Here is a 24,439-nt window from a genome sequence, read left to right as displayed (position 1 = left end):
AGCACTGAGAAAGGAGCAGGCTGAAAGGCTCGACCTCAGTGACGTTGCTGAGTCATGGCAAAAGATTTCTTGCTGTTTGTTTTAACTTCCTCCTGTTGCTGTCCATACAGTACTTTGCGGGCTCTGCTTTTCAAAACAAAGTTAAGCTTTCCTGCTGTATTTCTCCAGGGATGAAAGCATTCATGGAAAATACGAGGTGACAAAACTGTACCCTTTCCTGAGGAGCAAAATGTAATCAGTTCTGGTGTTGGTTAACTTGCAAGAGGAACCCGTCACCAAAGCAGTGCAGAAACTGCTGTGTTTAGCTCAGCTCAGAGTTAACATCCCTCACATCCCTCATTTGTAACAGGGGAGTATCCTCCATGTGCAGTTAGTTGGGTTCACGTTGGTCAGAGGAGCACCATGAGGAGCGGTGGATGCCCTTGCAGATCTGTGGGGCTGTCGTGGGACTGGCTGCTGGAGCCATGGCTGGAGCAGGAGGACACAGGGTTGAGGGCAGCACTTTTCAGAACAGCTGGTAGGAAATGTACTCGCAATTGTGCTTTATTTTTATCACTATAATTAGCAGGATCAATACACACACTCCTGCACTCATCTCCACATATAGCAGTGCTTACGCCTGTGCCTCCCTGGGGAGAGCTGTGAAGATTTCAGAGATCTGGAAAATTCTCTGAAGTTGCAGGTGCCCAAGAGTAGTTCTGTTGTGAGTGCAGCTCTGGTGGTGCAGTAGTGGGAGAAAAGAGTTTCATGGCTGTAGGAAGGCTCAGTGAGACCTTTCTCTTCTCTCCCTTTCACGGCTGCTCAGCCGTCTCTTCTCAGCCAGTGTGCACGTAGTGTCCAGCTGTACAAAGGGATACCAGTGTGCTATCAGAATTGAATCATACATACGGAGAATGGCATCTCTGACCACTGCTTTAACTCCCTTCTCATCTCTTCTCTCCCACTGTGAGGCTTCCAGTTGGCTTTCCATCAAGAAGCTTCTGGTCTGTTGGTGCCTCTCCTGGGGTTGAAGGGCACAGCTGGGGAAGTACAGGCTTTACTCTGGACTTTTTCTTCCTCGAGTGCAGGGGAGGAACCTTGGAGATGCTCTTGTACTTTAAATGGTCCCACACAGATTTTCATCTTTGGCAATCTCCTCTAACAAATGATTAATTAGTACTTTCAGGTCTTCTGCACAATTTAAAAAGTGGTGGTAGGGGATGTACATACAAGTCAACCTTACTTGGCTCTTGTTTTCTGTTAAACTGTTGATTTTTGCACACTGACCCTGAGGGCTGTGAATATGTGGGAATGCTGCTCATCACAGCCTGCATAAACAATGTCTTCATTAAGAGCTGATGGGCTTGGAAGGCCCCATGAAGAAGTTAGCTGCCTGAGCTGAGCAGAAGCTGGGACTGTTGCCTCCCTCTGGGCTTTAGCCCCTCCTCATTAAGCAGGTCCGGGCTATTGATTGGGAGCTTGTGTTTGGAAGAGTCTTACTTACTCCATGCATTATCTTGACAGATTGATCAGACCTGATTGAGAACCTCTTAAAGGAACGCACAGCTGTAATGGGAAAGTTGGACTCTGTCATCCGTTAGGATGATTCTGGGAGCGAGAAGAACGAGGCTGACATCTTGGAGCAATTGTATTTACAATTAACATGGCTGAAAACGATTGCCTCTATTGATCCCCCCTTCCTGCAATTACAGCCCCATTGTTTACATTCCAGCACTTCGGTTATAAAAAGGAAATTCAATAATTATTGCATTATTTAAAGTTAAAGTGCCACAGAGTTTGCTGGCTACGCTTGCTGGTTGATTTAACGTTCACTAAAATCCATGCTGAGCTCTCCATCTTTAGGCTGAGCAATATTTGGCTTTTAATGAGACCTCAAGGGCTGGTGGAGCAAACCCAGTTTGCTGAGTGGCTTTCTGGGGTCGTTGATGGGGGAATCCAAAGGTGTTTCAGCACAGCAAGCACCAGCTTCATGGCCAGCAGGGAGAGCAGCCGTGGGCCATAGCCCCCACCCGGGTGGGACCCCATGCGGATGGCTCCTTTACCCTGCTGCAAGGGCCACCAGCTATTCCTTGGTGCCTCATATATCGTTACTGACCTGTCCCCAGGTATGCAGATCTCTGCTAAGCCACCCTCTGTGTTGCTGCTGGGTTCTTCTTTGAGGAAAGTCCTTGGCCTTGCTTCCCGCACACTTTGTGAAGTTGTGGCTGGCGGCTAGTGATGTGATGCTCAGCAGGTCTGTGCCTGTCTGGGGCTTGCAGTGTCTGCATCAGCCCCATCAGGGAGCCAGGGGCCTTCACTTAACACCAGGCAGAGCTGGATGGCATGGAAAATACAGAATCGGAAGGGAGCTGTAAGGACTGGCTGTAAATTGGGGCAGTTGGCACTGTCCTTCATGGGTTTCTGTGGGACTGAAGGACTTCCATTAAGTACCTGAGCTGCTTTGGCAGGAGGGAGTACTACATTTCCAGCCTTTTGGAAAGAAAGATGCAGAAACCAAATAACAAATCAAAATATAGATTTGTAGCACAAAGTCTCCCTGCCCTCATCTCATGGCGGTTTTTTTACGGTCTTGGGTGATACTGAGGAAGCTTTAGCTGGAGGTGGAGGAGTGATGCTCACCATTGGGCTGGTCCAGTTACCACAAACTAAACTGCAAAAATCTGTGGGTATGTGAGCCTGAACTCCACAGTTGTTTGTTGCCAAAGAAGCCTGCAAAGCTGGAAGGAGGGAAGGGTTTTGTAAGACCGCTTCTTCAGAAGCAGTAAACAGTTGCAGGACATTGGTGGAATATGAGAGAATCTGCTGAATGGGGAACCAGTTTTTCCTCCTTTCAGAACATTTGTGCCTGGGTCTGTGGGCACAGCAGCCCTTCCCAGGTGCAGTCTCCATGTGTTCCTGCTGCGACTGCCCTGCTCCGTCAGCACCAGGAAATTCCAGCCCAGGCTGCAGGTGTGAAAGGAGAGCAAGACGGATGGGCCAGCGCTGACTTTTATGGAGTACTTGGAACAGGCTGGGCTCAGACAGCTGCATCCACATGACTTTCATTAAAAATTCAGATTCTTCTCTTGTAGGGCTGTGTGATTTATCTCATGCAGCAGATCAGAGGCACATGGGGGCTGAGAGGCGCTTACGAGGTTTCTGAGGTCTGCTGCAGGGTCTGGTCCCTTTCCACAGCAATCTGGAGCCTCCCCTCCAGCTCTGTCAGAGGGGTTACCTCTTGCCTGGCTCCCCAGGCTGCGCTGTCACAGGCACGGCTTTCGCTGGCATGTAGAATGTTTCCTACAAAGCCTCTTAGTAATTAACCATGTCTGATTTCACCCTGAGGACGAGTCAACCCCTGGGCATCCTTCTGTGCTGTGGATGTGCTCACAGGGCTGGCCAGGCTCCAGCAGCTCCTCCTGAGCACGAAGGATGTGCTGGCAGCTTCCACTGTAACCCCGAGGGGCTCAACATCTCATGTAGCCTCTGTGCTGCTCCCAGGCTCTGTGTGCCACCACAGCATCAAGGGGGCCCGCAGGCTCTGGATCTCATTACTGATGCTGGACAGACAAGGGTGCAGACAGGGAGAAGTAGGAGCAGTGCAGGCCTGCAGTGGTGCTCCCTTCCATGTCTTTTGTAACCCTCCAGCAGTTTTTTTGCTCCTTCTTCCTCAGCTGCATTTCTTGGATCTTTCAAATCACTGCTCATTTTACCCGTTCTAACAGAGCAGAGGTCGTGTAGGGTTCAGTGGTAACAAGAATGCTACATGGGGAAGAAGCCTCCTCCAGAGATGTTAAAGACCAGAAACTTTCTTACAGAAGCTCCTGTTAGTCAAATGGCTTCTGGTTTCATGCAGGATTGTCTTGTAATGTGAGAGCCAGCTGGAGAAAGGGATCCAAAGTGGTTTGGAAGAGATTTCTTCAGGCTGTTTCTCAGTTACCCATGCCTCCCCCTGGCCTTCCCGAGGATTGAGGTTGGAAGGTGGGACGGAAGTTGGTGTAAACAGAAGGGGACGGACTGCTCTCGGCTGTCCCCAAAAGCACTTTTGCCTAGATCCTGGGTTCTGCTGGTTCGGGATCTGGATCACTGTGCAGCTGGTGATCCTGTTAGCCACTGGTGGTGAGGAAGGGTTTTCTTCTTATTAGGGCTGCTTCTCTGTTTGCTGCGCACAGTTCATGAGGTCATTTTCTTGCTTTGGGTTTTGGCCCCTAGGCCTGTTACTTCACCTGCTTTTCCTGGCTGTAGACACTATGAGACGTGTGGGAGATCCTTGTGCACCCAGGCAGGGAGCAGGAGAGCCCAGGCTGCTTGTCCTGGGGGGCATTCACTGGGTTTCTTTCTACTGCTTGTTCTCATTCTGAGGTCTGCAGAAGGGGGATGTCCTTGAGACTGTAGAGAGCTTTCTCACGTGTTCTGCTGCTTTGTGGACCGTTGAGACTTCCTGAGGGTGGAAGTGGGATCTTGCTGCTTCAAGAGATTGTTGGTCTTCCTTCTTGGAGACAATGGCTTGTGAGATGCCCTCTGTTGTCAGTGTAAGTTTCTCCCGAGAGGCTTTTAGGGCCCTCCAAAGGGGAAACTTTATGCAAGATGAAGTTAACATTGCATAGAAATGGAGCCTTTTTTCGAATGAATAATAAACATCAAAAGCATGAGATAGTTCAAAGCAGTTATTGCGTCTCCCTGGTGAGCTAGGGTTACAGTTCAGATATCTGCCAGAACAGTATCTGACCCACTATGCAGAGCAAACAGGGTTTGGAAAATAACATTGTGCCTTCTGGCAACAAACTGCTACAGGGAGGATTATCTGTTCAAGTTACCGTGGGAAGCGGGCTCTGCACACAGTGGCTGTAAAAAACTTAATACGGAAGAGGTTTGGAGCAGATACAGTTTTGATATCTTTAAAAGACATAACGAAAGTTTCTAGAAACCAGGTTAAATGTTGAATGTTAACTACAGTAACACCTACAAAGGTATTCAGCAGGAGAGTTCACTACTTGGGTAATAGCAGCAATGTGGATCCTCAGTCCTCGTTACAGCAGTCTCATCTCTGAAGAACGTAGCCTGAGACCGTGGCACGGGGGTGAGGACTGCCTGTGGTCAGATGGATTAATACAGCTGTCGCATTAAATTCCGTGATTACTGAAAAATACTGTGGGTGAGGCAGTGTTAGATGGGGAAGAGAGTAATGTTAAAATAAACAAAGTTTGGGGTATGTGAAGGATGGAGGTGGAGAGAAAGGAGCACTGAAAATAGTGTAATTCCTTTGTTTAAAAGTCAGATTTCTGCAGTCATATGCTGCAAACATTTATTATGCTATTATTTATTAGAAGAAAACAATTCCAAGCCAGATGTTAGAGAGTGAGGGCTGGAAAGTCAGTTCCCCAGCCCAGCGCAGGTCAGCATGTCCCGGCACACATTTGCTTGCTCGTGCTCGTGTCTCTTCTACACTCACTGGTCTGTGCCTGCACGCCCCGTTCTCCTGCTGTGGCTGATGCTGCTCCAGTGTGAACACCACTGGGTGCCCTCACCTCCCTCCTCCAGGCCTGGGGACCGGCGCTGTGCAGAGTGTGATCCCCGGAGGGTTGCTTACTGCCTGCGGGCCCCTGGCACTCTGCGGGTGTATAGGCACAGTTGTAATTTTAATCTTGCTTATTTAAAGCGTCTCTTTGCTCAGACCTTCCAAACATGCCGACTTCTTCCAGCCATACGCAGAGGAAGGGGGAGGTTGTTCCGCAATACTTCCTAAGCTGGCACAAAATGCTGTGTGGGGACAGATCATGTGGGGCAGGGCTGAGGCCACCCTGGGGCGCACACGGCAGAGCCGCAGCGAGTGGCTCTTGGTGTTGAGATGAAGTTGCCAGACCTGGGGTGTTTGTAACTGGGGAGGAGCTGGTGGTCTCCCAGGAAGGGCTTTGAAGGTCGAGGACAGGCGGTGCGCAGGGGTTGTGGCAGATGGAGGAGGTGAGGTCTCTGGGTAGGATCCTCCTGCCCTCGTCACTGTGCAGCTTTGCCTAGAGACCAAAGCCCTTCCCAAATGGAAGATGGGCCAGATTTAGTTTGATTTGTGTGTAGGGATAGGTGTTGGGAGTGGCAGAGTGTTGTGCTGCGGTTAGTGTACATACAGGAACAGCCCATGTCCCTCGGGAAGCTGTACTTGTGAGCCGTATGGTTTCCATCAGAGCGTTCCTGTCTGTTTCTGATTTAAAGTGGAGCTTTGACTAAACCTGATCAATATTTTGCATGCCATGCGTGAAGAACCAGATGTTGAAAGTTTCCTATCGTTGAGAGGGAGGGGGCAAACACCCCCCAGACTCGCAGAAATCAATGTTTTCTGACAGAAGTTGGTTGCTTTTCCTAAGAACAATATATTCTTTTGATTTTCAAGTTGATTTGTCTTCTAACAATGTTCTGGTTTAATATTTTGAATTTGTTTTCTGTGATACGAATAAATTTTCGCACGGGGAAAGCTTTACAGTGTGATGGACAATAACTACATGTATTTGTCCAGTGACTTACCTTTCCACCAGCTCACAGCTTGTACTTTCTCATCCATCATGTTGTCTTATTCTGGCCTGCTCCTCTCATCCACTGGAAGACTGACATGAATCAGAGGTGGGCATGTGATGATGTGCCATGTCCAGGGTGGACTTTTTGCACTGTTGGGCATGACAGGCAAGTGAAGCTGTCGCAAGGGATATTTGAACATGCGTTGAGTGGGAGCAAAAGAAGACCAGAAAATAAGACACATTTACTAAGCAATTTAAAACAAAAGTTTTCCTAAAATCCCTTTTTAAATGGGAGCAGTACAGACTGTGCCTCTGGTTCCCGCAGAGACCACATCCTTAGTATTTCCTTGAACCTGGAACCAGATTTTTCTCTAATTGCTCACCAGGGGTTTCCTCTGCCTTCTTGCAGAAGCTGCTCCTGAGCCCATTGGCACTGCCTAAGCCTGAACGTGGTGTCTGCGGGATGGGGGCTTCCTGACTGCTGGAGGACAGGGCTTCCCCATGTGTCTCCTGGAGCGAGACCCCCCAGCCCACAGCACGATGAGGTGGAAGGGAGGTTTTATTGCAGAGTGAGGCAGAGCAAGGCTGGTTAAGTTGGGCCATGTGGGCCAGTCACGTGGCTCTTGAGACCAGCTCGCTAACCTTAGCCTTTTATGTCTTAAGCCATTTCTCTTTTTCTGGCTCAGAAAGAGGGTAATGCATGCAAACAATAGAAATGAGAGGAAGAAGAAGTTCTTATGAGGGAAAACAGCAAAAATCTTTTGAGGGCACCAGTGGGATTAGTGCCCTAGTGGATTCTTCAAATATTACAGTGAATTTAATTAAATACATCGTGATCCCAAAAGAGGCTAGTCTAATTAGCCAGATCTAGAATACATTTATTCTCTTCCCTCGCTCTTCCAATCAGAAGCCTCAGCATCAGCTCCTATCCTATTTTTAATCATTCCTAGACTCAGAGGGCTCTCCTTCTTCTGTGTTAGCTAAGCACACAGCACTAGGTAATATGTGTCTTTAATCTTATCTTAGCTGTAACTGAGATAATACACGTCAGAATTTTTACCAGAAGGTTCTGGCTGCACGTAGGCAATATTTTTGATTGACAAACCTTAAGATCGTGTCCACATCACCTTATTTGTGTGCCTTGGGCGAGGTGCATGCCGAGGAAGGAGTTTCACGAGATGACCTAGAAGACAAATAGAGGTCTTAGGGTTGGATAGTGGGAGCTGGCAGGGATTGTTGCAGAGCTGAAATGTAGGTTTGTGTTGGAAGCACCAAATGGTCTTCACTCAAGAGTCTTTTGACTCTGGTATCCGTTTTTCCTCCACTTGAGATAAGCATTACTGTGGGAACTGGGACAGTTACTGTGAACTCAGCCCTGCCGCTGCTCCCGCAGCAGCCAGCATAGCCGTAAGCCCTGAATGCTTCCCTTTGCTTTTGAGAAGTAATTGCCACATCCTTGAGATCCAGGACATAAAACAGCTATTTGTTTCCCTAGCATGAACCTCTGTGCCAGACAGTTGATAGATTTTGGTATAGATAATCCAGGTGTAAAACTCCTGAATTAACCACATTGGCTGCAGTAGCGCAGCTTCAGAGAGGGGTCAAGGGTTTTCCAAGTGCTAACCTCTTGTGGTGATATCTGGCTGCATGCTCACCATAGGCTGCTCAGTTTGGACTGCTGTCAACGGCCATCTTCCAGGCGAGGCTGCTACTTTCTTCCAGATCCAAGGGAGTAAAACCTAAATGTCAGGTAACGGAGCTCTGGGTGATGGATAGGATGGCACACACTCCATGTTCCTCTCCCGTACACTGTTCCCAGGACCTGTCAGTCTAATGGGTTCATTGTGTTCCAGGATTGCTTTAGTTTTATTCTTCCTAGTTTTCAGTGAGAATTTATAGCATTTAATTTTATCTGTTTGACATGCAGTTGGGTCCCCTCCCTGGATAAGCTTTAAATGTGAAAGAATTAACCACACATAAATTGTGAACAGTTATGTTGGATCTGCTGTTCTCTTTCACTGAAGATTATCTTGCCCATCTTGAGTTTTCCTTCTGTGCTTATTTCAGTATGTTGTGTTTTCTTGCTTCTAAGCAGGAGCATGTGTGGTACCTTGAGAATAAACAGGCTTGATTTTACTGTGTCTTCATCAAATTATGGTTTCTTACTTAGTTCCCAGGTGGCTTTTAGCAATTTACAATGGACTAACCCAGGGGGACTGGAGGTGTAAAGGAAACTCACATCTCTCTACTTTGTTCTTCACAGCACCTTCAGCATCACGAGAGCGGGGTTGAGGGTGAAAGCTGCTATTACCACTGTGTCCTCTGTAACTACTCCACCAAGGCCAAGCTGAACCTTATCCAGCATGTGCGCTCCATGAAACACCAACGGAGTGAAAGCCTACGGAAGCTGCAGCGCCTCCAGAAAGGTCTTCCTGAAGAAGAGGAAGACCTGGGACAGATCTTCACCATCCGGAAATGTCCAGCAGCTGAGGCTGGTGAGTGCTGCCACCCTTGCATGCACAGGGTTGGGCTCCTGCCCCCTCTGCGTCACAGGTTTGGACCAGCAGCATCAGACCCTCCATGCAGTTCTGTGGCAAGCTCGGTGACTTTCTTGTTTGTCTTCCCTGCTATGGGATGGTGCTTATTGCTTATCAGTAATGTGTTATGGAAGTCCCGGCTGCCGTGAGGCAGGACAAGATCCTGTTGTACCTGCAGCATCCAGCATTCTTTTGCCTCATGGGGCTTGTGGGTGGTGGCTCAGAAGCACCAAATATTTACACACATTCTTCATTTCATACTTGTAAGTGAAATATTTATGAGTGTCTAGAGATACCATGACATCAGGACAACTCTAACAATCTATGCTTTTCGTAGAGGTTTTGCAATGCATCAAGTGGTGTCCTAAGCACTGGTGCAAACCTGTCCCATTTTGTTCATTGGTTTCTAGTATTTCAGCCACATTAGATCATGAGGAAGGTTGAAGGGGGTGGGCAGGAGAAGGGGCAAGTGTTGGTCTGTTTTCCATGTCTCCTCGTGGGGTAAGGTGGATAAGGCAAAGGGCTTGGGTGAAGCATATGCTCATACAGAAAGGACAAATAACTGGAAAGGGATTGCAGCTATGAATCTCGCAGGAGAAAAGGTGCCTTAAAGGGGGCAGTTAGGCTGGGCAGAACAGAAATTGTACTTTGTTTAATAATTTAAAGGGTTAAAAATATTTTTATGTTAGGAAAAAGCAAGATCTGATAAGTCCTGTGAGGAGGGAGGAGGAGGAGAGCCAGCCCAAGCTGGCTGATAAACACACTGTCAGGGATGTGAAGATGCTGGATCTGGGGGGATGCCAGTGAAAGCCTCCACAGCCCTCCTCAGCTTCAACCAGGACTTCCCTCCAGGACTGGATAAATCTCACAGAAAAGTGCTCTGGGGAGCTGGCATTCCTCAGTTAACGGTATAGAGACAAGGAAAGTGATCTTAGCTTAAAGGCATTGAGAAAGGAAAGCAGCACCAGCTGGAAGAAAATACATGTGGGTCTTAGAAACGTCTTTTGAATTAACACCTGCACTGCGTTGCTGTTACACGTGTTAGCAACAAGGATGTGAAATAGTTGCAGAACACCCAGAAAGTAAAGCAGGAGAGTTTTCAGTAAGAGTTAAATTCAGTCTCATGGAAAGAAGTGACCTATCTGTGAACTCAGCAAAGTGGAGGGCATGCAACACACTTTCCCAAAGGTCGTGGTGACAGGGAGAGCATGTGGTGGTTGCCACACCATCCGGAGGGGACAGCGGCTCTTGGAGCCATTCCGCTTCTCCACTGCAGAAAAACATTCCAATTTTGAAAGGATACATCGAAGTGTTTTATGGTTTATGAGTTTTCTTAAAAGCAAAAGGAACAGAGAGGACAAACCATCTGTGCCCTTTTGTGACACACAGAACAATCCTGGAAACCTTTGTTTACTTTAGAAATTCGTGTTTACCTTGTCTTTTACTTCAGAAACTTTATCTTTCCTTGTATGTCTGCCAGGATTATGACATTGCAGGTACTAAGAGTGCAGAAGCTGACTGACTGAGAGAGGAAATGTGACCATTTAAAAAAAAAAAAGATTTTTTTTTTTTGTTAGAAGTCTTGGTAAGTCACTGCAGGGAAATCTCATTTTTAAAATATTTTGATTTTTCAATGGCCTGAGATAGTTTCCTTTAAGCTTGTTGGTTCTTCAACAAAAACTGACAGCAAACAAGACACAATTTCTTTATCGTATTTTATTTCAAAGGATAAAAATACAAGGATAAGATCTAGAATACAAAGAGGGAACCCCTGATCTGTTTTGGAGGTTGGTTTGACCCAAGATATTTAATCTTAAACACTCTTCCAGCCCATTGTTGAGCAAGGCTGATCAGACACACCTCACCGGCGCGGTGTTGGCCAAGGCACAAGGCGCTGGTCAGGTTGTACCTGCAGTGATGGGAGTTGGCTTTGGGTGAGAAGCTGCAGTTCTCCCATGGAGGAGAATGGGTGCTTTCATCTCCCATTTATTCTGATTCTGTTGAGGTATCATAACATCAACTTGAATATACAGTGGGGTAGTCCCAGTGCCCCAGGCCAGTGGCTGGGCTGAGGACGTCCCAGGGCAAGGCACATCAGGTTGCTACAGGGGTGACATCCATCAGGGGTGGCCTCATGGCAGGCAAGATCAGCCTTGTGAAGGGCACAACAGTAATTTGTTTCTCGGCTTTGATTTATTTAGTGTAATCATTTCATGCGTAAAAAGATCTCCTTCCAGCAGGCTGATCCTTCCTTTTTTCCTGTGAGGTTTGAACTCACAGCCTTGTTTTTCTGTAGTCTTGGGTGTCAGCGATGTGTAGCAGGAATATGCACGTATCTGGGCTTCAGTTCTCTCTTGTGACATGTTTGCTTTGTCTTGGTTTTGAACTCTGCTGGTGTGTTTGGCTGTTCCAGCCCTTCAGGAGAGCAGCACATTCTGTGGGGCTTCACCAGCGGGTCTTCCAGCCCAGTGCTGCCAGTACGGGACGTGCACATCCTCTGTGGCAGGGCTGCACTTAGGGTGTGCAGCTGGCTCTCTCCTTTTCTTCCACCTGTACAATACCTTGGTGTCTCTACTGAATCCCTGTTACATTTTTTACTGGGTTTTTTTTTTCTGAGGACTAGGTGACTTCCCTTGCTGCTTTTTAATAAGGAGCCTCTGGTGGTAACACATAACATGGGAAAGTCTTCTCTCTGTTTCGCACACTTTGAACAGAAAGTGCTTTTCTGATCTGTGACACGCCTCTGTCAGGGACCCAAAGGGATGATGGCTTTTTTGCTGGTTTGCTGCATTGCAAGTGCAGTGGTTTGTTTTGATGCTGCTGTTGCTCTCTTGTAATCATCACGGTGATTCTCCCTCCCCTTCTAGCCAATTATATTTGTTTGTAATTCCATTTCCCCACATATACAATATCATCTTGCCTTTTTCCCCCAAAATGAATAAACCCTTTTGTTATCACTGCTCCTTCTGAGAACATTTCAGTCCTCAGCTTTTCTACCTTCTGCAGAACTCCTCCCTGGGATGTGGCCCAGCTCTGGGCTGGCAGCCTAGGGAGGCTGTGGAGTCCCAATCCTGGGAGATGCTCAAAACTCAATGGGCGAGGATGAGGCTGAGGTGCTGAGCAGGACCATGGCTTGTGCCTGTGGAACTGCAAGTTCTTTGGCAGGGCTGAGGTGGCAGAAAACCATGCCCTTCTTGTGCTGGTCTGTCTTCTTGCTGGTGTGGCTGGCCAGCTGTGGTTTCACCTCAGCAGTGGTGTGAAACAACATCCTCCTCACACTCTGGTCTGGTCACTGTGACCAAGAGCAAGCAGACGCAAGGGATCATGTTGTTAAGGGGATGCCGAGTTCCATGGGGATGGTAAGATACAGCTGCTGCTTCCAGGGCAGACCCCCAGGCCAGCCATTATCCAAAGCAAGGTGCCAGCACATGCAGCCACGATCGCTCCTGCTGCTGCTGCTGGAGACCTTTGTGGCTTTGCTAGAAATGTTGAAGGAGTATTTACCCTTTTTTCTTTCCCTAACTTCAGCCAGTCTGTGCCAATCTCCTCATCCCCAGCCTTACATACAACTGCATCTCACAGTAATGAAAGGTGGCTCACCCCACATTCCCTAGCCTTGTGTTCTGGGAGTGATGGAGTTGCCTTGTCTGCTTCCCGCTCTGTCCTGTTTGCTCAGTGGCAGAGAGGAGATGCCAGGGTTAAATGCTGTGTCTCACTGTTTGTACGTACTCACTGGTGTGTGCAAGCATGTAGGAAAAAGCATCACTGTCTCTGCGGTGGTGTGTAGATATTTTCTTGTATAGATGCATCTCAATCTGTTGGAAGAGAGTGTCTGATCATACCTTAATTAGTCCTCTAACAATCTACAAAGGTCAGTGCCAATTGCCTGTTCATTTACATTTGTAATTGTGATGGTTCTTGATTGCACATTAGTTGCAACTCCTTCCCTCCCACCCCACAGAAAACACATGCAGCAGCCTAAGCAACAGCCTCGTAGACACAAGGACTTTTGTCTCTGCTTGTGCCAGCAACACAGCCTTGATTAAAACTTCTGTGTCTTTTGTGGAAAAGAGCTTTACAAGCTGCACTCCAGTTCCAGTAAAGGGGTGATGAAGTCGTTGGCAGGGAAATTATATGGATATCAGGCAAGAAACCCAATCCTCCTTGAATGGAATAATTAAAGACAATTAAACTTTTCTGCTTGCTCTAAGAAGTGTGCTAATTATGGAGGAGACAGGGAAGTAAGCCCAGGCTGGACATTCAGTCCTTTTCTTTATCAAAAAGAATACAGCTTTAGGGCTGGGGGTTTATTGTCCTCCATGGGTATTTCTGGACATATACTGCTGTAGTATCTGGGCTGCTGGGAGTGCAGATGTCAGGCCCTTGCTGCAGAAGCATCTGTATAACGCTACCCATAAGCTAATTGATTTTTAATGAAGGGGTTTAGAGAAGAAAAAAAAAAAACCAAACCATAATAAAAACCAAAACATTCTCAAGATGTAGGGATGGATGCACTTATGACTCATTTGGTAATGATAGAAATAAGAGTGAAACAGCCTGCCCCAAATTTTCATTCTAGCTTAGAAAGTGACTCCTCCTAGGCAGCCTGGAGTACAGGCAGCCTGGGTTTCCATATTCTTTCCACTGTGCAGGACCGAGTCCATCAGGTGGATGGGTCAGGTGGAGCTAAAGCAAGAGAACACCTAGAGTTTATGATGCCCAGGAGTTTCATTTTGATCATCCCTTCATGTGAGTCCCGAGTTTGTTGACACCCTTGAAGGGAAACAGAGATTTTGGCAGATGTAAGTGCAGAGGACAATTTGTATAGCCAAGGGATTGTGTTGGTACAAGGAACATGTGCAGTGCCTCTGTGGCTGGAGGAGAGGTTCCTGCCTGTGGCACAAGCAGCCAAGGCTGCTACCACCCTGTACTGCCCAAGGCAGGAGGAGAGCTGTACCACTTAGAGTTTCTGCAGTAAAAATCTGCTGGATATGGACTGCAAAGGGGTGCTTCAGAATCCCCATTTCACCCCAGAGGACCAGTCCCCTTGCTGGACATACTGTTTCAGTAATCTTGCTAGTCTCTGCCAAATCCTTAGCAGCCATCCTCTTCCAACACACAGAGTCATTGTTGGGGCCCTCGCGTGTGAAGGCTGAGGGCAGGCTCTCTGGAAGCCCTTGCTAAACTCAGCCAAGTGCAGTGAAAAGCCGCTTTGTCTGAGCAGGAAAGGGGCTGGAGCGGGTGTCAGCAGGAGGATCCCTGCTGCCCATCTTCCCATGCCCAGCCGTGCTAGAGCATCCGTGCTGCTGGCTCTGCCAGCAGACAGGGAGGGACCAGCCACTCTCCCTGCTCCAGACAGGTTGATTACAGTTAGAGGAATAACTTTACTGTAAAGCTCTGTTCCGGTGCTTCTCCCCCATCTCTGCCCCCCGGGCAGAGGCGATTATGGTGTCCCTCCACATCTTCCTAGAATTTCAGTGTTCGACCTTCCATGGGCTGCAAGTTGTGGACTGAAATCGTGATGTGGATGCTTAAAGCCAAGCATGTAAACAGAAGTGAGGTGTAGCTAGAACACTGCCAGATGAGAAAACCCTGTGTGCTTTAAAAATAGTAGTTACCCAGCTCAGCTTGTCTCTGCCTGTAGTGCTTGCAGACAGCTGGATGCTCGTACAGTGCTTGCGCCTCTGTTTTCACTCTTCACTTTGCTTGTGTTCCTCTTTCTTAAATGCAGCTGTGTAGCTGTACTAGGGATGTGAAGGAGAGAGGTGGTGGCAAATGGGAGCAGAAGCAAGTTCCTGTATGATCATGAGCAGATTTGTTCATGAAACACTCAGGATGTGGTTTGCAGTGTGGAAAGGTTTTTCTTAGACAAAAAATTTCTATTTAGCAGGAGAGAGGCTTGATGTTAGCCACATTTGACAGTTTAAATGTGTGACTTGAAGTCCCACAGCACGAGTTATATTCTTCCTCAAGGCTGAGACATTGCTCTCTGAGTTCTCTCTCCTGTCCAGGCTCTCCAGTTCTCCACCTTCACTTGGTGGCTGTGCCCTGGCCATAGGAATTGTGATCGGATTGTAAAATGGGTGAAACAAACTGTGGAGAAAGGGGAAGGGGATCTTCCACAGAAACCTCTTGTGAGGGAACCATACTGTTATTTTCCTGCCTTTAAGAGTGGGAAACCATGCAGAACATTTCTTATTCACAGTCATCAAGCATGGAGTAATTACTGATGTAATTTGTTACAACAGGGATGTGAGATGCTTTTTTGGAGTGGATTTTTCATGATTGCAGGCTCTGTACTTCCAATGGAACTTTTGAAATGAGAACTGGTAATGCCAGATTATATTCCTCCCTTCTTGAAATAAATTCATTGAGGTCTGATGTCTTCCACTTGATTTCAATTAAAGGAAATGTGGTCATTGCTAATACTGAAAAAACACGTGTGTTGCTCTCCTACATCTGATAGAGGTAATGGAGGGTTTCAGGAAGGAATAATTAGTCTGCTTTCGTAAGCCTCTCTTCACTTTTCTGTGGGACTTAATTGCACACAACAAAAACTTCCCAAAGCACATTACTTGCACAGTATATGGGAGGAGAGCATACAGAGTTTGAACTACAGTGCCTACCAACAAAAAGCGTGCCCCAGCTCTGGCCTTGCTGGCAATGCACAGGTTTGTCTGGGTGGAATGCATGGCCCTTGCAGGGGGCTAGAGAAGAGCAGTGTGCAAGGTGCGTGCTGAGGGGATCTGGTGTACAACTTCACACCTCATGCAAGTAAGAGTTCCAGATGATGTTCTTCATGCCATCTCCTCCCAGTCTCCTCCCACTGCCCTTCCTCTTGTGGCTGGAGAACCTCCTCTGGTCTCGTGATGTTGCCAGTCACTCTCTCCTCCTAAGAATGAGATTCCTTCCTCTGGTGTTTAATAGCTAACCTCGCCTCACATGTTTCCCCTTGCCATTTCCAGGCTTGTCCTTGATTGACACATTTAATAATCTGCCAACCCAAATGACAGTCTGAGCTCCTGTGTGCAAACATCAAATGCTGCCCAGCTTCATTAGCTGCTTCTCAGGCTTTTTACCTCTCTCTCACTCCCTGCAACCCAATATTGTCTTTTCCCAATATGTTATCTGTAGCCCCTGAAGGCAGCAGCCTCATCAGCCTTTGTTCCCAAAACGTGGCATGTACATCCAAGCCGATCAGCAGCAGGTGAACAGTCAGAGGTGTTCGGTGCCACAGCAGACACCTGCTAGGAGGCAGGAGGCCCTTGGGTACCCTGTCCCGTGCACCCAGCTTTCTGCCAGGGGCTGATTCCTACTGCTGGGGTGTGCAGCAGCTTTGCTGTTGGAAGAGGAAATACATTCCTGTTAGCTCATCCTCAGACATAGGGAGTAAGACAAGCTATTGTCCTGTTTTGAGAAAACATTCACCCATGGCACAATAACATACGTGAAATAGCAACAAAGAGGAAAACAGCTCCTGGCGATATGTATGTTAAGCTGATTAAACTCACAGTTCCCCGTTATAACAGCATTTTTGATCTCTCTGCCAGCTCCACCAAATACCCCCACATGCAAGATTACCATCTTGTTTTCCAAGATCTTGTGTCATCTGTGTTCATTTAAAGCAGGATGGCTTGTTGTGTTCCCCTTCGTTGTTCTGCTGAACCTTGGATTTTTCCTGTTTTTTTCTGTCAGTTGAATGACTTGAGGACTCTTTTTTTACCTTTCCATCCATGACTGATGGGAGTCATGGTATTCCCTTGCAGGGTCTCTCCTCTGAAGGGTGTCCAGAGGCCGGGCAGAAGCAAACTCTTTCGTGGCTGGACAGACGCAGATGAAAACTTTGGATTCTGCTTTAATTCCGTATTGCTTTAATGGTTATCTACAGCCAGCAGAAGTACTTGTGGCCATGGGTCAGGGTTTCTGCACATGGTTAACTCTTTTGGAAGGTGTGAAGACATGGGGGAAACCATGTGCTTTAAGAACTTCTAGGGACTTCTAAGTCAACGTTAGGGGACTTCCCTGTCCTGGTAGTATTCTGTTAGCATGTAGCTGTTGTAACTGTTCCCTCCATGCATCCCTTTCCCCTGCCCCCACTTTGGAGAATGCTATTCCCATCCCAGCAGCATCTTTCTGTCTTTGTGCATACAGGACACAATAGGACTGTTGAGATCTGTCTTTGTAGAATGCAGGGATAAAGTTGGTTCCCCTTTAATATCTGGCAGAGGCTGATTTCCTTCTGTTATTTATTTTTTGGGGTTGGTTTTGATTTTGAAGTAGACAGCAGTTGTGCCTTAGATCTGTTTTGACCGACCAGCAGTGACTAGGTAATCTCTAAAGGATATGAAAGGTTTAAAAATTTTAATTTTGTTTTTATTAAAGTTTATCATGACTTTTTTCATGTGCCCCTAGTAAAACAGGGTGGGGGGAACAGAAATCTACACAAACCCCCAAGCATTCGCTTAATGAAACTCTAATGGGAGGCGCCTGGCGGGAAGGAAGTGGTTAGATAGCTGGGCTGGGGAAGGCAGACCAAAGGCACGCTGTAATATTACTGGAACGTGGCAGGAATCTCATAAACTCCCCATCTAGCTCCAGCAGACACTTGTCACTGGGAGCTCATGGCTTTCATTAAGCAGAAAGAGAGGAAGCTCTGATGGCTGACTTGTTCCAGAATGTTTGTCTTGTTTGGCTGCATTGTAAAGCCCTTTCCATTTAAGAAAAGTAAGGGGAAAACATCACCAGATGCTGTAGTAAAATGCTGGGAAGCTCCTGGTTCATCTCCTACTCTGCTTTTTTTCTCCCCATCAAAGCAATCTCCAAAGCCAGACAGAAACCAGGTTTTCAGAGTGCAGGGTCTCTGCTGAGCTCAGACAGCTGCTGTTCCCTTTGAGCAGAAGAGTTGCATCCCTGTCCTTGTGGTCTCACCCTTGGTACCGATTTGGTCTCAAAAGCTCTGCTGCCGGTGGCAGCTGCACCTTCTGCTTCTCTTCACTGTTTTTCTTCCCCCTCTCTCCTTTCCAGTTTTGGAATAGAAAACTCTTCTCTAGAGGACTTCAAGGTGGTGGTTGCAGTGGTGCAGATTAAATTCAAGACTGAAGGGTCTCCCTTTTCTGGGTGGATCAGTGAATCTCTGAAGGCATTGCAGGTTGAACAGCAGTAGGTACTGCAGCCACACTCAAGATGTGTGGGTTAGATGTCAGTGTGAGCGACACAGAACTCATATTAGAATCAAATTCAGCTCATGTTTGAAGTCTCATCAGAACAATGATGCTGCTTCTGTCCAGGCTTCGCAGTTGCTCAGGTGCCATGTCTGACTGAGCACCCTGCTTTCACGTTCTGGTGGTGAGAAGAAAACAAAACCTTCCAAAAACTTAGACACACGTGCTCCAGCAACTGCTCCTCCACTGTCAGCCCTAATTTATGGTGTTCATCTGCACAGGTCCTGGCTAAGGGCTGCAGTTTGCTTTCTGCAGGAAGCATCAACAGGGCATCAGGACGTGGTGGGCAGGAGCTTTCCAGCTCGAGGGGGCCTGGACCTGTACAGACATCCGTTTATGTAGAGAAGCTGATGCACATCCGCAGGCTCACGCTCAGCGCTCAAAGAGAATGTCGTATACCCTTCCTCCCTTCAGGGAATATCCTTGCAGAGCATCATAGAATCATAGAATAGTTAGGGTTGGAAAGGACCTCAAGGTCATCTAGTTCCAACCCCCCTGCCATGGGCAGGGACACCTCACACTAAGCCATCAATTCCTTTCTTGTTTGTTTCTGTCTTTTCCCTGTCCTCATTCTCTCATACTTCATTCTGCTTCAGGAGCACATGTCTGATGGTTTTTAACTGGCCAGACGGGAGCAGGAGAGTATCTGACCTAAACAAAAAAGGGCTTTGAGATCTTTGCGCAGAGGAGGCATTATGAAATGGAAAGTATTCTCATCCTGCAGCTCATTTGTTAGGATTATAGACTTAATTGCAAGAGGTACATGGCTTGGCTTCTGAAATTGATTTTGGTTTTCTTTGAGAGCCATAGGCAAAATGAGATTGTATACATTAGCAATGGGATGATTTGTGAAAGGGGGTTTACAGCAGCTGGTACAGGACTGGTGTTTGCCTGTATTTCTCATATATACATGCTTCCTTTTCCTTCTGTAAGGCCTGTTCATCCTCTGGTGATGATGTTAAGCTCCTCAGAGCTGCCTGAGAAGGAGCTACAACACGTATTTATTTTTCCACTAAAAACTTGAGATTGTTTATTACCATGTCTGGCAATGCCAGTGTCTTGCTCTGGCTGCTTCAGAAGGAAGAAATTCGGGGACCTGTAAACAAACAACAGCCTCCCTCAAATAAAAGTCTTACCCTTATTCATATTAAAACTTAGTTCATGGCTGCCTTAAACAAGAGGGTTTCTAGTTCTTCCAAACAGTTTGCTTTTCTGAGTTGTATGTCTTGATGCCCTTGGCATGTATTTTGTTTTGACCTCAGTGACTTCTTAAGGCCACTAGTTCCAAAGTTTAAATGGGAGCGGTATGAGAAAGTATTACCTATTTGCTTGAAATTTGCATTTCTTCCATTTTCACTGCAGTCTGACTGGAAGATGAGAGGAGCAGTATTGGTCCAGCTCCCTTAAACCAACCTTCATTTGGATCCTTCTGTCAAGGCCACCTTATTTCTTTTCAGACCATGCAACTTTAATAAGTTCCTTTTCTGTGTGGGTTCCTTTTCCTACCCATCTTTTCACCCTTTTCATTCATTCATGGCCACTTCATTAAATAAATGACTGTGTTTATTTTTTGGGTTTTTTTGTCCTGTTGCACATGTCCTAACATGCCATTTCTCTCCCAGGCAGTGTGTCAGGTGTAGATTTCTTTTGGCTTGCCTGCGGGGATGTCCCAGCCTTCCCAAAGTTGGCATGATGCATCACGTACATCCCACTTAATGCCCTCCCTGGTCCTGCCTTGGGCCCTGAGCCCTTAAATCTCAGCTTTTTTGTGGAGTGGAGCATGGGGGCCCCTGAACAGCCCCTGCTACCACTCTCCAGGCTGACAGGGACAGAACGCAGGGATGGACTGAGCGTGACTTGGGAGCGTTTTTCTTTGCCTTCCTGATCATGCAGGGCAGACATTTATGCTCCTTTTATGGGAACTACTCTGTCATTTGGTTACCAATTAAGCTGACGTGTTCTGGCCCTTTCCATCCTCCTTTTTATTGTTACGAAGAGTGAATTAGGGCTTGGTGTTTAGGATTGTTCTCTGGCCTCCACTGCTACTTTGCTGCCTCCTTTGTGGCGAAACAATGGCATTAATTTTGGCCTTTGCGGGTGGGCAGGCATTCTGGCAGCGCACAGTGTCTGTCCGTTCCACTTCACTGTGCAGCCACCTCACCTTTCCACATCACCTACTTACTTTTCTCTTCCTGTTCTTTTTTCTTTCCTCCCCTTCTGTGCATGTGTGTGTTTGTGTGTGTGGTGTGGAGGATTGCTCAGGGTGTATTTTATGTCAGTCTGGAGGGGGTTAGAGGTTGTGGCCTGGATGCCGAGCGAAGGGAAGCAGGGATGTGGGTGTTACAGGGCAAGGAGACCTTTCCCTGCTGCACCAGTGCACCCAAGACAGAACATGGATCTCACAGGGGAGCTTAGAGCAGATGCGCAATGCGCACCTGGGACAGTCAGAAATGTGAAGTACAAGTCTCATGCGTTGCAGGACCCTCACGTCCACCATGCTCCTGCTGGTGTCGAGCCACAGCTCACGGGGAAGTGGTGACCCCGTTGTGGTCTGAGATCTGGATCCTTCCTTTTTTCTTTTCAGTACTGTGAGAAAGAGCAGAGGAGCTGGAAGCCCACAGCCGTTGCTGCTGCTGCTGACGGTGTAGGGCAGTGCCTGCCCTGGCCCTGTGCAGATAGGGCCAGCCAAGTGATGAAAGGAGAATGGTCCCCACGGCACGTGCCCACATGTCCCTTGCTGCTGCCAGCTCCTGTTGGCAGGTCCCGCAGCTGCTCTCAGCCCTCAGGAGAGCTGCTCTGGGCTCGGCTCTTCCTCTCCGCATTGAGGCTTCAGCACACGATGGCTCTCACCTGCTGGCCCTCAGCCAGCATCAGGCCCCACTGAGCCTCCTGCTCCAAAGGAGCGTGGCAGGCTTGGTGCTGCCGGACAAGCCCGCTGCAGCCACAGAGCACACACAGAGTCAACAGTTTCCTTTCTTCTGCACAAATTGGCAAGGACTAACCTTGTCATATCTAGTGCAGCGCTAACGGGCGCCTGCCTCCAAGGGGTAATCATGCAGGCATAAATTCGGAAAGTTGCTAAGCTATGAGCAGTCTTATGAGCATTAAAAGTGTCCTCTTTGCCAGAAAGGTCATTCATAACTTGGCTGCGCCGCTGATGTACAGTCAGTGATATTGATTGATTAATGTATAAAAAGCACCAAATCCATTTGCTTCTATGAAAGAGAATAAAGTGCAGTCGACTCTCTCTTTATTTTCACCTCATCCTTTTGTTTGAAGGACGTTTTTGGTTTTTTTTTTTTTCTCTTTTTGTTTTGCCAGCTAGGTTTAAGGGGGTTACAAAAAGCCAGTTTCTGCCAAGTAATGCGTTCACAAAGGGAACATTGATTCACATCAGTGTCGCTTGAATTACCCTTAAAGGTTTGCCAAGGAGTTGTTCTTATATTAACCTTCTGTTCATCAAAGACAAAATAAATAAATAAGTCATAAAATCGGCTTCACTGCCCACGCTGGAGTTGGATGCAAAAGAGGAATTTGTGCTCCAGGTGCTGCTGCTCAGCGCTTCTCCCCCATGCTTCGGGCCTGTTCCCTCCTGCCAAGCGGCTGCCTCCCCTCTCCCCAGCAAGGGCTCTCCCTCCTCAGGGATGGGCTCGGCGCTGCCCCAGGCAGAGATTTGTTGTAAGCAGCTGCCCACAAGCCCTGGCCCTGGAGACGGCCGGAGGGATGGAGGCTGCAGCTTTGTCCGGGCGCTGCAAGCGCCAGGGCAAGGATTAGAGCCTGGACTCGGTGTGCCCTGAGCCTGCCGCTGGGCTGCTTTTGCAGTGTCAGCGTCCTCGAAGCTACCTTGGCTGCTGGGGTGTTGTGTCTGCGTGCTTGCCCGCAGGATGCCATGTGCGAGTGCAGTGTGTGCTCTGTTCTGGTCTGTGACCAATGTTGATGATTTCAAGGGAGAGGGTGTCCTTCCTGCAGGAGGCGTTTTCTGAAGGATTTTGCATAATGTTTTGATTTAATCACTGCAGGTTTAGTAGAATGATTTCTGTGTGGAAAGACAGCCTTGTGATGACCCAGGACATTCTGCCCTATCTATCTTTCTCATTCACCCTGAGTCTTGTTTGCTGTTCTGGACTTACTTGGCCGCTGATAGTTAGTTACACATTGTTTCCTTCTCCTGCTGGTTCGCTCTGAAATGGGAGATATTATTGTGTCTGTGAAGCTTTGTGCAACAGCATGCCACCTTTCACTCACCAGGGTGCATCTGCATTGCCTATCCAAAGTTATCGTCTCCCCAAGTAAAGGTGTAAGGGTGTTGCAGTTGTCTGCTCCTTTTGGGACAATGGCTGATGAATGTCAGACTGAGTGATTGCTGTTCTCTGCAGGAGGAGCTGTGGTGCTTTTTGTTAGTGTCATTAAATTAACCAAACTCTGTGTTTCCACTTGGTCCCGTTCCAAAACCCATGCAGGACCATTCGATGGCATTTCTTCTCGTGAGCAGGGAGTGTCTTAGGATTTGTTCTGCGTGTCGGGCAGCTGTGCACATCACCCTGGTCCATAAAACACAAAGCTCAGATACCAGTCTCGCTTGGAAATGTCTCTGCATGAGCTGTCCCACCTGGCTGTCACAGCAGACAGTCTCAACAGTGTGGAAGCCCATGACAGTCCCCGGGTTCTCTGTGTCACTCCAGATAACCTGAGCCGCTCAGCCACAGATGGTACAGATGCCCATGTCAGACCCCAGTTCCTGCTGAGGGCTGTATAAGGGCAGTGCTGACGCTGCAGCACAAAGCAGAGTGCCTGTGCTCACCAGCGCTGGCAGGCCAAGGCCAGTGGGGGTGCCTGGAGATGTGTTATGGGGTGCTCAATGGTGTTAAGGTGGCACAGTAATGTTATGGGATGCTCGGTGATGTTGCGGGGTGCTCAGTGGTGTTATGGGATGCTTGGTGGTGTTGTGGAGTGCTCAGTGGTGTTATGGGGTGCTCAGCGGTGTTATGGGGTGCTCAGTGGTGTTACGGGGTGCTCAGTAGTGTTATGGGGTGCTCAGTGGTATTAGGGGTGTGAACTGATGTGTAACCAAGGCATCACCGACCTCAGCAGCACTGCCACATGACACTTTTGTTTCAATGCCTCTTACTCGATGAAGAATGACAGTGATGGTCCTACTGACTGTTGAGGGTGGTGCTGTGACATACACCAGAAATGGCAAAGAGAGCAGGACCACCACAGGTTGTCCTTCCCATGTGTGTATCTCTGTATACATGTTTATTAGCATGGTGCGAGTGATGGGGTGAGCCTTGGACCTTTTGCTGCCAATTTAACATCCCCAAGAAGCAAATCCCTTGAACCCCAGCCTGGCATGGCTGACACCAGGGATTGACACCTCATGTTCCCAGAAGAAGATTTTTCCCTTATGGCTGCTGAAAAATCCGAAAGGAGAATCATCTTTTTTTTGTGGGATTATGGGAGAATTGCAGAATGCCGAGGCCCCCTCCCCCTCCGGCAAGGCAGTAGGGATTGGATCAGACGCTACAGAGTGAGCATGCTGAGAGTGAATCCATTTTCTCTCCTCCATCTCCCCAGAATAAATTAGAATTTGCCTGATTTAATAAAATGGCTTCATCTCTCTGCCATCTTTTCTATCTCCCAAGCGTTTCGTCCCCACCCCCACTGCAAAATAATAGATCTCGGCTGTAGAGCGTCCTGTTAGAGGCTGACAATTTAACATTGAGGGTAGGTGTGAGCACCTGCACACACAACCTGCGTGGGGCCCGGCCACTGAGGTGCACAGGATTTGTCCCTGTATCTCAATTTCCTTATTGTCAACTATGATAGCTATAATTGCGGTCGAGGTCAGTGTAATTTACCGTCCATCTGTCATTAACCTGACCTCACGGGTGGATGTGACTGCCATGCAGATAGTGTTTGGGGACTGGGAGTGGTTAGTCAGAGAAATTTTACAGCACGAATTTGCCCCAGCCACTTTTCTCTTTAATTGGCATGTGTTTGGCTATGCACAGAGTGGAACTGGAGCTCTTTGCCGCAGACTGAGAGGAGGGGTTATTGTTAGAATTGAGATGGTTTCGCTACAGCTGAACCTTTTCTCTCTCCTGAATCTGGTGTTTTAATTTCTGGTTCCTAGGTTGATTTTTTTCCTTTCCATTCTGACACTAATTATGCCAGGCGTGTTGGGAGCGGTTGCTGC

General features: G+C 47.8%; 1 protein-coding gene across 2 annotated transcripts in view; it reads left to right on the top strand.

Annotated features, from left to right (window-relative positions):
• ZFHX3 (zinc finger homeobox 3) overlaps positions 1 to 24,439 on the top strand; it is a 152,646-nt gene that overhangs the window by 79,805 nt on the left and 48,402 nt on the right. For both annotated transcript variants that reach the window (XM_065661869.1, XM_065661870.1), the window contains one exon: positions 8,749 to 8,980. In XM_065661869.1, coding sequence (XP_065517941.1) covers positions 8,749 to 8,980 — 232 coding nt within the window. The remainder of the gene's footprint in view (positions 1 to 8,748; positions 8,981 to 24,439) is intronic.

The sequence above is a fragment of the Lathamus discolor genome, chromosome Z (assembly GCF_037157495.1).
Source record: "Lathamus discolor isolate bLatDis1 chromosome Z, bLatDis1.hap1, whole genome shotgun sequence".
Lineage (NCBI taxonomy): Eukaryota > Metazoa > Chordata > Aves > Psittaciformes > Psittacidae > Lathamus > Lathamus discolor.
This window is presented reverse-complemented; position numbering and strand designations above follow the sequence as displayed.